Source organism: Arvicanthis niloticus, chromosome 13 (assembly GCF_011762505.2).
Source record: "Arvicanthis niloticus isolate mArvNil1 chromosome 13, mArvNil1.pat.X, whole genome shotgun sequence".
Taxonomy (NCBI): domain Eukaryota; kingdom Metazoa; phylum Chordata; class Mammalia; order Rodentia; family Muridae; genus Arvicanthis; species Arvicanthis niloticus.
Window position 1 is genome coordinate 13,783,022 of NC_047670.1, and position 17,155 is coordinate 13,800,176.

General features: G+C 41.7%; 1 protein-coding gene across 1 annotated transcript; it reads right to left on the minus strand.

Moving 5' to 3' along the window:
- Positions 1–1,171: 1,171 nt before the first annotated feature.
- Rida (reactive intermediate imine deaminase A) lies at positions 1,172–17,101 on the minus strand. Its single transcript, XM_034515967.2, has 6 exons — positions 16,929–17,101; positions 5,729–5,834; positions 4,657–4,711; positions 3,758–3,826; positions 2,768–2,823; positions 1,172–1,685 (listed from the first exon to the last, which is right to left on the minus strand). The coding sequence occupies exons 1-6, from the start codon at positions 16,991–16,993 to the stop codon at positions 1,629–1,631; spliced, it is 408 nt and encodes a 135-aa protein (XP_034371858.1). The 5' UTR covers positions 16,994–17,101; the 3' UTR covers positions 1,172–1,628.
- Between the last annotated feature and the right edge of the window lie 54 nt (positions 17,102–17,155).

The window sequence follows — 17,155 nt, forward strand, 5'->3', positions numbered from 1 at the left end:
GAAGACCAAGGGAGGGGTAACCAAGAACAGTGGAACATTTCAGAGAATCTAGCCCAAATGATCTAGAGTCATGTGAGATCACTCTGCACACTCATTCTTCTCAAAAATGTGGTTTTCACCATGCTATTGTGTCCTATTCTGCCATTTCAGATTACTATCTTTACTTTTTCCGGCTATAGGGCTATGGCCCCACCTAGGTGATAGCATCTTTATCTGTAGTCAGGAATGCCTTCCTGCCTTGGGCGAGGCTTGGGGAATGTAATCCAGCAAGTGTCCTTCACCTGGAATGTGAAGGCCTGAAATCTTATTTTCAGTTCCGAGTTCTGTAAGGCAAAAAATCTACACATATTTCATAAAATGGCCTTTATAATTTTTCACTCTACAGTACTGGAGGAGCGGAGAGGTCTATATTTTGTTCTGAAGACAGACAGGAGAAGACTGGCTTCCAGGCAGTTAGGAGGTTCTGAAAACCCATGTCCACAGTGATACATTTCCTTCAATAATGCCATACCTCCTAATAGCACTACTCCTTGGGTCAAGAATATTCAAACCATCATAGCATCCATATCTCAAAATCCAACCAAAGACCTTAAAGCAGAGATGGAGAGATGGTGTCGTAGATAAAAATGCTGGTGGGTTTTCCAGAGGACTTGGGTTCAATTCCTAGCATCTACATAGTGGCTTGCAACCTTCTACGTCCAGTCAAGGATGATCTGATGCCCTTTTATGGCCTTAGCAGGCATTGCACACATGTGTACAAACAAACATGTAGGAAAAGTACTCATACCCAAAAAATAAGGCTTCCAAGCATAAACATATGATAATATGCAATCTAATTACAACTGAAAACATTTGAAAGCCAGAAATAAACTTTAAGAAATGAAATAGGTAGAGATTTTTCTTTTTAAGAGTTTATTTATTTTATGTGTAAGTGTTCTATCTGTATGTACACCTACATGCCAGAAAAGGGCATAAGATGCCACTACAGATGGTTGTCAGTCACCATGTAGTTGTTAGGAATTGAACCTCTGGAAGAGCAGTCAGTGCTCTTAACCTCTGAGCCATCTCCCCAGCCCCCAACTTCACAAACTACTCGCCCTTTATTAGGTAGTAGTTTTAATGTATAATTAAACTGTTAAAAAAATTAAGAGAACAAAATTACCAACCAAGGGAAAGTTACACATCTAATTTTTATTTCCATTAAAGCAATATTTATCTGTATAAGATTTTGGTCCACTTTTTTCTCGTGGTACTATTCAAGTTTGAATATTTTAATTTAGTTTCTTACATCTAACATAAGAACCACGTATTTCACATAAGCAAATTAAGATGATTTAATTATATATGCTCCTTACTATTTCTCATGAACAACAGCTCATCTTTCCTTCTGTTCCCCATCTCAGTAGCTGTGTCCCTCTTCTCTCACACCCAGCAATGTAAGTGAAATTAGAGTGTCAGTCACCACATTGAATCATCTCCAATTAATGTCAAATTTCCACATATATGGTCATTTCCATGATAACTTCAACCACTCTGGTCATGTTTACACTTCCTAGCATCATTTGTAAAAATTAAAGTGAAAAACATTCTACAAACTCCAGAGTCAACATCAGCATGGCCACTTATAGTCATACTGTGGTGAATGGCCCCTGGACAGCGATTGCTTCGATTTCAATTCGACTTCCCTGTAAGGAAAACAAAAGCCACTGTCTCAATCCTTTAATGCAAATCAAGGTCCAATAACACATGCAACCAAACTAACGGTAACATGTATTTTTACCATTGATCTCCTCACAGAAAGCAAGGATGAGAGAGAACTCACTAAGACCCAACAAGAGGTCAGGCTACCATGCTAAGCAAATTCATACATTAGCTCACTTGATTCCCACAGCAGTCCTGGTCAGAAAATAAGGCACTGACCTCAGAAAGGCTGGAAAAGTGGTCCCACATCACAAAGACTAGCAGTGGATAACCAAACCCATGTCTTCTGGTTCCAAGTTTAAAGCTCTTTCTAATACACTCAGTACCTTCAGTTTGACAATGACCCTTCCCAGGAACATCAAGCTAAAGCAAGAACAAATGATACTCCTAGGAGGTACAGTTACACCCTGCAGGTGTACAGTGTGGGCAGGAAGCATAGGAAAGAGACCCCAGGGAGGGAACGCCAGAACTAGGATGGACAGCATTATTCCAGTGAGTGGTCTAGATTCTTCATTATATGGGAGCCAGGTGAATTTGTTTTTATTAAGATAAATGGCAATACTATCCAAATTCTCTGGCCAATATCAGTAGGAACTAGCAAGAGTGTTAGTTTCACACCTTGCTGGTATGTAGAGCTTCCTTCAGTGAGGACAAAGGATATCTAGAAGTCTCCACATAATTCTATACTGTGCTCCATTTTCAGAAGCCCTCACTGAAAGGCAGACACTGAGGCATGAAGTCAGACTGCAGGCAGACACACAGTGGGACCCAGCAATCCACACTCCTCCAAGGAGCACAAATTTCCTTCCCTCAGTAACATCACAACACAACTGCTCTTAAGGTTTTTCTTATAATTTAAGTCGTCAAATTGTGTCCGATGGGTCATGTCATGCCTATGTGCTGCCCTGTACGATTTCTTAGCTTTTTCCAGATCACAACCATGATCAGGGTATTGACTTTCAGACTCTGTATTTCTGAGAAACAGGAACTGTATTAATTTTAAATTTCCTTTCAAAGGATCGGTCTCATGTACCATGTGTGCACTGGCATTGTACCAGGTACTTACTCTGGGTAAAGCAGCAACTTGGTAAGCAGCCCTGGCAGGAAGGCTACCCTGGAAATCTGAATGTAGAAGTTAATCAACAGTTAATTAACAGTGTTAATCTCCAGACACGGGCTCTTACTCAGCAAGAGAAGCAAGAATCTAGGAACTGTCTCATGGCCTGACCTGTTCCCACAGACAAATTACAGAAAAGATATTCTGTCAAATGACTTTATGACCTTTAGTAATTTCTAACTATCTTATAAACAATGAAACACATAATGTAGCACCATTGTCTTGTAATGATGAACATGGGCTTGGTCTTTAAAGTGATTGCTGTGAACTAGTTATCAAAACGGGATGGCTCTTTATCTTCAGAGAGGACTTTCCTGTGAACTTTAACCTTCTCTGGTCATTTCTTCTGCGGAGAATAAGAACAAAGTTTTTCCCACACCACACCTTCATTTCATCCCACCAGGAGACAGAGACTCACTTTCCCTGCTACGGCAATGACAGCAACAGGAGCATTTGCTCAGAGCTTATACCCGGCCAGCATCTGTTCTAAGTGCTATACAGGATAATTAATGTCATCATTCCAACAACCCCTTAAGGTGGCCAAATCCTGTCCTCACTTTACATACTAAAAACTAGTATGGAAATGTTCAGTAAGTCCCCAGTGATTCTGAGAGAGCCACAAGATGACAGCTAGACTATATCATAGCAATAGTATTAAGTTGTATGTCTAAAAAGATTCAGGGGAGCCTTAAAAAGCCAAAGAAACAAAGAATAAAGTTTTAGGAAGATGAATATGATTTTTAAGAACTGCGATAGCAGTTGACATCTTTCTCACGAGGGTGTACTACTACTGTGTTTCCAAGCAGATAATGGATGGATATTTGGGACAAAATATCATTTTAACATACATCTCTATCACTCTTACTTGACAGTGATACATTTATATCAACGGATTTATTTCCCTTTAAAAGTAACCCGGAATAAAGTCAAATCACTTACATGTTTTGTAGATCTCATTAACGGTGCCAAAGTCATTTATGTCAGCCAGCAAAACAGTTGTCTTCACCACTGGAAGACAGTTTTATATATATAATTTTTTCTTTATTAGTTTTAGCCATTTCATCAGACTCAAAACAAGACAGAAAAACAGTGTATATCTGTGCAGTGGTGCATGCCTTTAATTTCAGCACTCAGGAGGCAGAGGCAGGCAGATCTCTTATGAGTTAGAGGCCAGCCTGGTCTATAGAGTGAGGTCGAGGACATCTAAAGCTACTCAGAGAAACCCTGCCTCAAAAAAAAAAAAAAAAAAACCCAAACAAACAAACAACAACAACAACAACAAAAAACCCAAACCAACCCCACCCCCAAAACAAACAAAGCAAAACAAAAACCAAAATTCCAGTGTATGATTTTTTTATGAGTATCTTGATAGAACCAAGACTAAAGAAATGAAACAGTGTTGTTCTTAGACCATTAAAAACACAACCTTTAGGGCTGAAGATTGCTTAGGTTAGGAGCACCTGGCTGCTCTTCTAGAGGTCCTGAATTCAATTCCCAGGAACCACATGGTGGCTCACAACCATCTATAAGGAGATTTGGTGCCCTCTTCTGGTGTGCAGGAATATGTGCAGGCAGAATACTGTATATATAATAAAAACAAACAACCCCACAAACTTTAGCAACAAAGACATGATAACCAGATTATTGGATATTAACATGTCCTCTACAAAGACCAAAGACATAACAAACATACACTAACAATGTTGGAGGTGTGGCTCAATGGTGGAATGCTTGCCTGGCATGCATGAGGCCCTGAGTTAGTTCCTCAGTGCTGCAAACAACACAAACAGACAACAAAACCCAACCAAAGAATAGGGAAGAAAGACAAAGTTGCTCACCATTAGTGAAGTCACAGCCTGCAGCTTTCAGAATCTCAATCAAATTTTTAAGAGCCTGTGAATCAAATCAAGAAAGGTTAAAAGATGGGCTGGAGAGATGGCTCAGCATTTAAGAGCACTGACTGCTCTTCCAGAGGTCCTGAGTTCAATTCCCAGCAACCACATGGTGGCTCACAACCACCTGTAATGGGACCTGATACCCTTCTCTGGTGTATCTAAAGGGAGTGACAGTGTACTCACATAAAATAAATAAATAAATCTTTAAAAAAGAAAGAAAGAAAGAAAGAAAGAAAGGTCAAAGATGCTGCTGTAAGTACTTTAACTGATGTTTCCACACAAGTCAATTATGTACTGGCTTTTTATTAGTGGACTGAGTCTCTCTGAACTGTAGTGAAAGGCTTTTTTTATTTGGTAGGAATACTGAGACGGATATGGGGTTGTACTTGGGAGATTAAGGCAAGAGGATGGGGAGCCCAGGGTCACCTACGGCTGCACAGTGAGGTCAAAGCTGCCTAGGCTACATGAGACCCTGTCTCAAAAATTAAAACAACCCCTAACCCCAACCCAAAATAAAGCCTCAAATAATCAAATCATCAGGAATGAGTTGCATATATACATACTTTGGGGAAAGGAGGGAGGTCAATGGCCCTGAAAACAAACTTTCCAATCCATCTGGACACATCAGCATTTGATTTGGATAACACAGGTGATGAGGAGGTTTTCTCTGTTGTTAAGTCATCTTAAAGGGGCTGCAGCAATGGCCCCTGGTTAAGAGCACTGGCTGCTCTTGCAGAGGACACAGTTGGATTCCCAGCACCCACATGGTGGTTTATAACCCAGTTCCAGGGAATCCAACAGGCACACATATGCTAAACATACATGCATGCAGGTAAAATAGTTATACACACAAAATAAATACATCTAAAAAAGATTTTTTTAAAGTCTTAAATAGAGTAGTGAGTAGCTGAAAACACATGTATCTGTTGATCACTATTCAGGGTCACAGACTGTCTGCACTGTTCAATATTACGAGTTACTGGAAACGGGACCCTTTCATGTGGGGATGACTTACTTGTTTAGTTTCTTCTGCTACTCCTCCTGGCACAAGCTGTCCACTGGAAGGATCCATGCCTATCTGTCCAGAAACGTAAATGGTCCTGTCCACTAGCACAGCTTGGCTGAAATAAACAAAAGCCAATATACATATACACACATATATAAATATTTATGTATATACACACATATATACATATATATATATATACACACACATATATAAAATAGGTAACATAAAAGCCAAAGCTAAAATAGTAATTTAATAAGATACAAAAAGTAAAAGTTGTAAAATAAAAAAACTGATAAATCTGACTTTTAATAAATTAAAATTTTGTTTATTGACAAGACATCTTTAAGAATGTAAAAACAGTCACAGGTTGGGAGAGAATATTTACAACATTTATCTAACAAAGGACTTGTATCCAGAATATGTGTAGGACTAGTAACTAAACTGCCTAAATACAGGCAGTTTATTTTGTTAGCTGGTTAGTAAGATACGAACAACTAAGGAGCACAGGAAAGATGCTGTACTTCATTAGTCATTAGAGATACGCAAATCAAAACTGTAAGATGCCACCGGCATCACAGCATTGCATTGCCAGTAGCACATCACACCAGTGAGCACAAAGCACAGTGGGAAATGTAGAGTGCCTCAGCTCTTCACACATGGTTAATGGGACACATTCTAGCAAACAGTGGGGCCATCTCTTAAAATTTCAACATACACTCAACACATTATCCAGTGTGATGGTTTGCATGCCTAGCCCAGGGAGTGTGGTCCTGTTGCAATAGGTGTGTTACTGTGGGCTTGGGCTTTAAGACCCTCATCCTAGCTGCCTGGAAGGTAGTCTTCTATTGCTCTTCAGATGAAGATGTAGAGCTTCCAGCCCCTCCTGCACCATGCCTGCCTGGATGCTGCCATGCTCCCGCCTTGATGATACTGGACTGAACTTCTGAACCTGTAAGTCAGCTCCAATTGAATGCTGTCCTTGTAAGAGTTGCCTTGGTCATGGCAACTCTTCACATGGTCTCTTCACAGCAATAAAACTCTATGACACCCAGTATTATTCCATCGCTTAGGCAAATATGTAAATGAGAATTAAAACAACCCAAAGCTTTACATGAATGTTTGGAAACGATATTCCAATAAACAAAACAAACCTCTGCTAGGTCCAGCAGAAGACTACACATTGACTGACAATTCCAGCAAAGACAAAACAAGACCAGGGAAGTAGACGCCTGGGGCTGGGGGCCAGGGGCCAGGGGCCAGGGGCCAGGGGCTGAGACAAGGCCAATAAAACTGAGTACTGTCCCAGGGCGATGGAAAGGTTAAAGAATTTGAAGCTGGGAGATGGTGTCTGAAACCTTTAATCCCAGCTCTTGGGTGACAGAGGCAGGAGGGTCTCAGTGTGTTCAAGGTTAGCCTGCTCTAGAAAACAAACAAAACAAAACAAAACAAAACAAAAAACAACAAAAGATTGTGTTTGTATAACCATGACTCTGCACATTGACGAAAACTCACAGAACTTTACTTTTAAAATGAGTGATTTTGCCGGGCGGTGGTGGTGCACGCCTTTAATCCCAGCACTTGGGAGGCAGAGGCAGGCGGATTTCTGAGTTCGAGGCCAGCCTGGTCTACAAAGTGAGTTCCAGGACAGCCAGGGCTACACAGAGAAACCCTGTCTCAAAAAAACAAAAAACAAAAAACAAAAAACAAAAAACAAAAAACAAAAGAGTGATTTTAATAAGTCACTTATATTTCAATAAAACAAGGAAACAAAACTGATAGGAACCCTTAAAAAAAAGCTGCCCAGGTGTAAAAGTAAGGTTAGTTGCTGCTTGTTGCATACCCATAGATTAATTTTTAAGAGCACATCATTCTACACAGTACTTACTGTGAACTGCCATTTCTCCTTAATTCTTTTAACAGAGACAGCATACTGAATTATATAGACATACTTCAGTCATCACTGAAACCAACCCCCTACCCTACCATCCCCACCTCTTTGTCGGCCTCTCTCCACTAGATCCTAGGGGTCTCCTTAAAACAGCACTTTTTTTTTTTTTTTTTTTTTTTCAGGCTGTTCAATAACCTTACTATGTAGCTATGGATGGTTTTGAACTTTGGATTCTCCTATCTCTACCTCCCAGGTATTGGCATTACAATCATACATCACCACCTGGGGCTTTAATGAACTTTTTTTCTGTTTGTTTTCTTGAGACAGGATCTCACTAGGTAGCTCTGGTGGTCCTGGAGCTCACTACATTGACCAGGTTGCCCTTGAACTTGCAGTCTTCCTGTCTCTGCCTCCTGAGTGCTGGGACTAAAGGTGTACGCCAGTATGATTGGTTTAAGAACTATTGTGGCAAGTTTTATTCTGACTCTACCTCCAGAGCAGACTGTAAATGTCTGAGGGCAGGGATACCACATTTCTGTAGCTGTGTGGCCTAGGTGATTCTCTGCACACAGCAGTCATGCTGTGTCTGTTGCTGATCCCCTGCTCTCTAAGCACTCAGCACCACCAATCCCAGCAGTCAACGGCTACCTTCTCTACAGGTGAGGAGTCCCTTTTTCATATCCTATTTTATCTCCACTGAGAAATTAGGCCACAAACCACTTTCTAAGGCACTTTGCTTTTGCAGCAGATCTGCCTGAGTCACTGAGGCTGGAAGTTACAGCCTCCTGTTAGCATCTCAAAGTGACACAGCAAGAGGCTAGGGAAAGTAGCCTTGGTCCTGTCTTATTCCTTGGCTCTAAGTTGAAGTCTTTGGGAGAAATGGGGAGGGAGACTTATCTCTGCCCTTTGTTCTCAGTCACATGGTAAAAAGCCCACTCCAAGTTTGCACGTACATTAGGAGCAATTATCTGGCTTAACTTTCACCATTTGTTAATAGCTTACAGGGTCATGGGAAGTTTAATACTAAGCCACCTTGAAGTTTTATATAGAGAAACCAGTCAATATCTTATCTCCTGTTTTTGCACCTGTGGTATATATCTTCTTTATGACCTTTAGTTAATGGTTTCTGTAACCCTTTGGAATGTGCCCTAAGTTTTAGAAGTCTGCTGTTATCTCAGAAGCAATCAAGCAGTTCTGTTATAAAAGGGGCTCAAATGTTTCTATAGGCTTTGCCATTCTGAAACAATGGTGACCCTTGCATGCTAGAGGTTTCTGCAGAATAAATGCTCTTTGTTTTTGCATACTATCTGAGCCTGGGGTCTTCTTCCTTCAGTGATTTTTGGATCCATTGCATTTGGTGCATTGGCTGGGAACACTGGAGTCCCCCTTGACTCCAATTGGTGAGTAAGGGGTTGCTGTGTGTGTGTGTGTGTTGTCCTGTTCTGAGTAGTCTTTTGTCTTGCTCAGTGTGGGGTGATTTATTTTCTTTTGTTTGTACAACCTGGAGGCCAATGGAGGTAGGGTGGATGGGCCTGTCACTCCCTCCTGGTGGGGGGGGGGAGGGGATGGGCTCAGAGGACCTCCCTAGGCCCCTTCAGCTGGAGACAGCTCCATTCCAACCCAGGTTTTAGTGGAAGCTAACAGGTTCTTCCCAACTAGTGGAGCTAGGGATAGGCTGCTGTCTCTGAACTCCTTTCAGTTGGAATCAGAGAACAGCAGTCTGACACAGGCTTTGGTGGAGACTGGCAGGACCTTTCTGATTGGCAGAGCCCAGTTTTTGGGATAGGCTACCATCAGCTTCCTTTTGGTTTCTTTTCTGGACCTCTGCAGGCTTCTGTTTTAATTGTTCTTTTTTCTTGAGAACTACCATGGGGCAGACTACCAGCCCCACCCCACTGTGCCTAGTCCAGTCACACTTCAAGGACTTCAAATGCCTGGCAGGGAATTTGGGCTTAACTGTTGGGGTGGGAAGAGACTGACTTTTTTTTTTCCAGGAAAGAATGGTCAGCTTTCAGTGTAGGATGGCCCAAAGGAAGCACTTTCCACTTCCCTACTATTGACTTGGTTAAAGGTATTGTGTATGAAAACCCTGGACTCTTTGGCCAGGTCTCATATGTCACTGTCTGGCAGCATCTGGTGGAAAGCCCTCCCCCTTGACTGAAACCTTTCCTACCTCCCACCCCAGTGGTTTTGTAGGTTCAGGAGATGGAGTTGCCAAAGAATCACAAGCCAGTAGTCCTATCTCCCTTTGCTTCAGAGGAAAACTCCTTCCTGTCCCCTTAACACGCTATCCTGGTGCATGCTCAACCCTTACGCTGGAAGTGCCAGAGGTCAACTCTGACAACAAAGAAAGCACAGGGCTCTCCTCCAGCTTTCTTTTATCTGTAAACAGATAACTTCTGAGCTTGTTAATGTGTGAGCTTTCCTCAGGTTGATGGAACTGTTGGTTAACACTATTAACTCCTCCTTGTATAATTAGGCCATCTGCACTAGGCCCATTACAAAATATCTTCCATTCTCACAACATCTGAAAGAGTTTAAGCTCAAATGCATTATCAATAATCAAAAACTTTGATAGTAAAAATAAATCCATTTATTTTTAGAATATCAAAAGTAGTTACTGGAGCTGAGACTATGATTAAAATTTAAACTTGCAAGGATTTAAAGAGGTTTGGTTACAAAAAAAAAAAAAAAAAAAAACCCAAAAAACAAAAAAACAATTGACTACTTGATACTTTCTGGGCCTAAGAATCCTACTCCTTCAGTTGCAGGTTTCAGAAATTGTTTCATAATGTTTTCTTTTTAATTATTTTGGAGCTGGAGAGTTGGTTCAGTTGTTAAGAGCACTTACTGCTCCTGAAAAGGACCCAGTTTCAATCCCAGGTATCAACATGGTGGCTTACAACTGTATGTAACTCCAGGGCTAGGGGGTCTGGCACCCCCTTCTCACCTCCTCAGATATACAGTATACATATATGCATAAGAGCAAAACCTTCATATACATAAGATAATAAAATAAATAAATCTTACAAATAGACTTCATTTTTATTTATGTGTATGTGTGTTCTCGTGAGTGTATGCCACATTTTGTGTGTGGGTGCCCAGAGGCCAGAAGAAGTCGTCAGAGTCCCCTGAACTAGAGTTACAGATAGTTGTGAACTACCTGATGTGGGTACAGGAAACCTGTGCTAGGGCAGGAAGTACTCTGAACTGCTGAGTCATCTCTTCAGCTCCTAATTATTTAAAAAATGCGTTGTATTTAGTGTTTGTGTGTGTGTGTGTGTGTGTGTGTGTGTGTGCCCGCGCATGCGCATGCACTCGTGTGCACTCAGTGTAGTGGACATGTGAAGGTCAAAGGACAAATTGCAGGAGTCAGGTCTCTCCTTCTACCATGGAGGTACTGTAGTGGCTATTCCTGGTTGTCAACTTGACTATATCTGGAATGAACTACAATCCAGAATTGGAAGGCTCACTTGTGATCCTGATCTTGAGGATGGGAGATACAAGCCTCAGACCTGGATCTTGGCATGGAGATCTTGAGGCATAGTGGCTATGAATCCCAGGAGACTAAGGCAAGGAGATCTCTGAGTTCAAGGTCATCTGGGTCAAAGCAAGTCCCAGATCCAGGTGAGGTAGCACACACCTTTAATCTGGGCCACATCTTCTGCTCAAGACCTACATAAGGACACTGGAAGAAGGAAGACTTGATCTTTGCCTGTTTGCCTTGTGGGACTGAGCAACTGCTAGATTCTTTGACTCCAGTCACAGCTGCTGCTGACTATTGTTGGGGAATTGGACTATAGACTGTAAGCAGTCAACAAATTCCCTTACTCTATAGAGACTACCCATAAATTCTGTGACTCTGAGAACCCTGACTAATACAGGTACCAAACTCAGGACACTGGGTTTTGGGTCACTGATGCTTTTACCTGCAGAACCATTTCACTCATACAGGCTCCAAAACTTTAAACTTTTATTCTACTTCCTATCCAGATGTACACTGGGCATGATGATGCAAACCTATAACCCCAGTACTCAGGAGGCTCTCGAGTGTGATGCCAGCCTGGGATGTGTAGTGAATTCTGGGATGTCTGGAACCACACTGAGATTGCCTGAAAACAACCAAACACACACACACACACACACACACACACACACACACACACACACACACACACACAGAGAGAGAGAGAGAGAGAGAGAGAAACAGAGAGAGAGAGAGAGAGAGAGAGAGAGAGAGAGAGAGAGAGAGAGAGAGATAAAAAACTAAATGAAAGCAACTAAATGAAAGCAAACCAAGCCCCAAATCAGGGGTGGCAAAACTTTCAGAAACATTCCAATTAAGTTTCAAGTCATGATTTGTGCCACATTATGGTAGTGCTAATGAAACAGAAAAGCCACTCAATAGCACTGGTGTTGCAATCCCTCCAGGTCTGTCCTCAGTATCCTAAAATGTGCTGAATTGTCCTTAGCTAATCAGTAACAACACTCCATTCATCCCAATACTGAGGACTAAAAAGCCCAGCACATTAGAATTCTCTCAGAGAAGCTAGAATTTCTGCCAGGCAGTGGTGGGGAACGCCTTTAATCCCAGCCTTTGGGAGGCAGAGGCTTTCTGAGTTCGAAGCCAGCCTGGTCTACAGAGTAAGTTCCAGGACAGCCAGAGCTACACAGAGAAATCCTGTCTTGAAAAGCCATTAAAAAAAAAAAAAGCTAGACTTTCAAAGAGTGTACTCAGCACAAACTTCTTACACTAAAGACTTTATTTTTGGGAAATAGTTCCCAAAACATATGTGCATATGGTGGCCAGAAGTGGACATCAGGTGCCTTCTTCAATCCCTCTCTACTTTATATATTGAGGCAGGGTCTCTCACATGAACCCAGAACTTGTTGATTTGACTAGTCTATCTAGTCAGCTTGCTCTGGGGAGTTTCTGTCTCTGCCTCTCACATACTGTTATCACAGGAGGGCTACCACATATGTAGGTGCTTGGTAGGGATCAGACTCTGGTCTCCATGCAAGGCAGTTCTAAACAGGATGAGGGACTAATTCTACCAGGAGCTGTTAACAGTGTTAACTAATGGTTCTGTGTAACCTGAGAGGAGATCACACATTAGCAAACTCAATAGCTGTCTGTTAGAAGACACACTTTGGCCTGGCGGTGGTGGCGCACGCCTTTAATCCTAGCACTTGGGAGGCAGAGGCAGGCGGATTTCTGAGTTTGAGGCCAGCCTGGTCTACAGAGTGAGTTCCAGGACAGCCAGGATGACACAGAGAAACCCTGTCTTGAAAAAACCCAAAACAAAACAAAACAAAAAAAAAGAAGACACACTTTGGTTACCAGGCTTCAAGACAAAGTGTCTCTTTTGCTACAGATGTCTTTTGTTCTGATGTAAATAAGTTATTATTATGTAACCATCACCAACAGTTGAAAGAGCTGGATTAGGGCCGAGTCTGTTTTACAACAGATGTCTTTTGTTCTGATGTGAAGAAGTTATTCTTATGTAACCATCACCAATAGTTGAAAGAGCTGGATTAGGGCCAATGAACAAAAAAATTACTACTTTTTTGTTTTGTTTTTCAAGATACAGTTTTTCTGTGTAACAACCCTCACTGTCCTAGAACTCACTCTGTAGGCTGTCCTCAACTCACAGACAGCCACCTGCCTCTGCTTCTTGAGTGCTGGGATTAAAGACATGCAACACTGTTGCCTACTACTAATTTTTAATTACATAATAGTATCTCTTGTTTTTACTCTGCTCCAAATTTCTACCAGAATTACTATCCTTAAAAGGGATTTGTTGGACTGATTCCTTCCTTATTTCAGGTTAAAAATTAGTGTTGCTAGTTATGTTCATTTAGAAGATAAAGAAGCAAACTAAGAGACAAAGTCTCTCTCGACAGAAGGCGGCTATGATCCTTGCAGCCATCTTGAGCCATATACCCTGATAAGAGACTTGATTACAATAGCCTACAACAGCTGAGCACACTCTGATAGCATCTTGTTTTAGATACCCAGGATTTTCCCTTGGGTGTGTGAGACTTAAAGGTGTGTAATTTAAGGGCGTGACTTAGAGATTAGATTTAGAGACAAGAACTAAGGGCATGACTTAAAGGTGTGGCTTAGAAGTGAGACATATAAAAGTCGAGAGGCAGACAGAAGAGATTTTTATTATTATGTACTTGGAGTAGGCACTTGAGACTCGAGACAGGAACTAGGAATTAGACACTTGTACTTGGATGAGACTCGAGACTAGAACTTGGAATCTGGAACTTGGAGGCACTAGGGACTAGGAACTAGGGATTAGGAACTCAAGACTTGGGACTTGGACTAAGAAGACAGACTGAAGAATAAACAGGATTGAATCATACTCTGTCTGGTCTCCATTCCTCACGAGTCCATCCTTACTCTCTCTTGCTGAACCCCGACCCAGGACCGGAGCAGCCTGGGGCAGTGTGGGCTCTAACAATTTAGCCCCCAAGGCTTTTGGCATTGCGGGTTCCAACATTGATAGAGCGGTCCGAGACATTTTGGCCCCCAAATATGGGGCAGAGCTGCTCTCAACACTCAGAATCTCAGAAATCTGCCTGCCTCTGCCTCCCAAGTGCTGGGATTAAAGGCGTGCACCACCACCACTGCCTGGCCAAAGTCCAACTCTTAAAGTCAATGTTTGAATGGTTTTTTTTCCCCAGAAAGTCACCCACAGACAGGGAATCATATCTTCATTTTTTTTTTTCAATTCTTCTAAGCTGGGGACAACAAGTGACGTTATTCAGATTGAGCCCTTGAGTCCATTACACTTTCAAATTGTATTAAACTACTTAGTGGAGTGACCTTGGCAAATTATTCAACTTAGTATACGTCAGCTCTCACATCTGGAAAATGGAGTTGGAGCTGGGTGGTGGTGGTGCCAACCCAGGGCCTCCTTCATGATCAGGATGGTCTTTCACTGAGCTATAGCCATCCTCAGCCAGAAAGACATTGAGATTATCATGATTATTTATGTGCACGAGTATATGTACACCGCCTGTGTACATTCCCATGGAGGCCAGAGGATCCTTTGGATCCTCTGGAGCTGGAGTTACAGATGGTGGTGACTGGTCTGATGCGGGTGCTGGGAACCAAACTTGGCTCCCTGGAAGAGCAGAAAGTGCTCTTAACTTCGGAGTCATCTCTCCAGCCCCAGCCAGAAACACTTAACAAAGAGAGCAGCCCAAGGTTTGGAGCCAATTGCAATATGTACATAGACTTTTGGAACTTACTAATACTTTTTATTTGAGAGGTTTTTTTTTTTTTTTAAATAGTTAATTTCTTTTGTATTGTTTTCTATTTAGAGTGTTTTGATAAAGTTTTCTTTTAAAATCAATTTAAGTGAAAGTAAGTCATTTTAAAGAAAATGTTATAAAACACCAGGTACACGGTTTGGTAGAAAAAAAAGGAGTTCAACTGAAAAACTATTCCCCCCCCCAAAAAAAAAAATCTCTACATTCTGTGTTCTTTTAGCTCTGTGCCCTCACTTAAGCTCTTTCCTCTGGGAGGAATGTCAGTCCATAACTAATTAACTTTGACGAGTCAAACTTCATAACACTACAAAAAAAAAAAAAAAAAAAAAAAAAAAAAAAAAGAAAAAGAAAAAACCCCAACATTTAGTTTAACCCGACTACCTTTTACAGGGAGCTTCTCCAAAACTTTTTTTTCTTTCTCTGCTCCAAATCAAAATCAGTTTTACTCCCTTTCATTTGTTTTCTCACCCCATTAAGTTTCCTTTCCAATCCTATTATAACAATTACTGCTTTGCCACATGGGACTATTATTTCTCTTGATATTAAGGGAGCTAGGGTTTGAGTTCAAGCCAAGATGTCACTTGCAGACTATATTTCCTGGAGAAGGTTGACCTTGAGTTTGTCCTTTTGAAAAATGGAGAGACAACTTAAAGGTGGTTGTCATAATGCCTGCCATGTAACACTTGCACAACTAATGCTTCTACTGTTTACCCATTTTTGTGTCAGTTAAATACTTGGCATGCACTACACATCTTCTACAGTACTAAAGTTGGAGCTGTAGAAAATCTTCAGTTTTGACTGACAGCAAAGAGACACTTTGTTAGAAGCTACTTTTCCAAAAGGAACTGGCTCTAGATAGATTTTAGTGAAGACTTAGAAGTTAGAGAGGAGAAGGTTATATAAGATACAATCCAGTGATTTTTAAAGCTGAGGCATTTTGAGGAATAAGGTTTTAAGCTAGCTGTGCTGGTCCTTATGTCAGCACTAAGAGCTCTCAAACAGGTGAATGGCAGGTTCTAGGTTAGTCTGAGCTACAGAGTGAGGCCCTGTCTTTCACAGGTTCCACAGAAGGAAGGGAAAAGAAAGCACCATTTCTATTTAAAAGCACTTCTGGTAAGTGGAAGTAAATGCCAAAGGGTAGACTTTTTGTCCAGTACATATATGATTAGTATATAGGGTAAACTCAGAAGATCACCTTTGGTGTTACTTGCATTTAATATTAGTGGTAAATAGGCACGGGTAAACCATTCATTCACATTATAGCATTCCTACATGTTGTAGAAACCAGGGACTTAGATAGACATACAGGTATTTGCTGAGTATTGTTGTCCAAATGAGACAAGCATATCTTGTAAATTAAGAAACTTCATGCTAGTAAAAGAAGCATGTCACAGAGGACCAAAAAGTGTATTATACTTTTTATAGCAAACATCTTTAACAGATAGACCCTATAGTGATGGAGAGTTAATAAATGGCTGGTTGTATGGAGCTGGGGGAAGAGGTCATGTGGAATAAAAGCTAACGGCATAAACCTTATTTCTGGGTGGATGTAAATTTTTTTTTTTTTTTGAGAGTATAAAGTGGGCATGGTAAAAGCCACTGAATTGAACCCACTAACGGAATGAAAATTCGATGGGTTGTTTATTCTATCTTAATAAAGTTGCTACGAAAACCAAAACCAGAAGCCACCAAGACGGAAAGGGTTAGAGTGATGCCACTTCTACTCAGAGAAAGCCTGTGGCAAGCTCGCCTTCGGGGCAGTGCAGCCCCAGAAGTGGGCAAGATCCCAGGAGTGCAAACTTCTGGTCACACCAGGGCAACCCCATTCCCTGAGGGATTTGGATGCACTGTCCTCTTTCTGAACTCAGTTTCTTCGCGCGTTCTAGCGGGGGGGGGGGGGGGGGTAGGGGGTGGGGGGAGGGGGAGAAGGGGGAGTTCTGAGACTCTTTTCTGCTCGGACCTCCAGAGGCTGGAGCTCCAAACTTGCAATCCCGCACCCACCTGGTTCTTCAATGCTACGGTAAGAAATGTTACCTGTAGGCACCAATGGCTGCCGGGGCTTTTGGGGTGCTGATCACCTTTCTGATTATAGACGACATACTAATCCTTCCCTCTTGAAGATCCTCCAGAAGAAGAAACGATAGCAACTACAACCACTCTTCGCGACTGACCAGACAGCTCTGGCAAAAGCTAGATAAAAGTGTTTTGGTTCAGGGACCGCCCCGAGTGAATTTGCAAGGCTCGATGGGAATTGTAGTTCA

What these genes read in the sequence shown, in the direction of transcription:
- Rida (XM_034515967.2), bottom strand. Translation starts at nt 16,993, where the DNA reads ATGTCGTCTATAATCAGAAAGGTGATCAGCACCCCAAAAGCCCCGGCA. An exon ending in AGGCTGTGACTTCACTAATG is followed by an intron (nt 3,827 to 4,656) that starts GTGAGCAACTTT and finishes ACTGTCTTCCAG; the next exon opens with TGGTGAAGACAACTGTTTTG. An exon ending in TAATGAGATCTACAAAACAT is followed by an intron (nt 2,824 to 3,757) that starts GTAAGTGATTTG and finishes TTCTACATTCAG; the next exon opens with ATTTCCAGGGTAGCCTTCCT.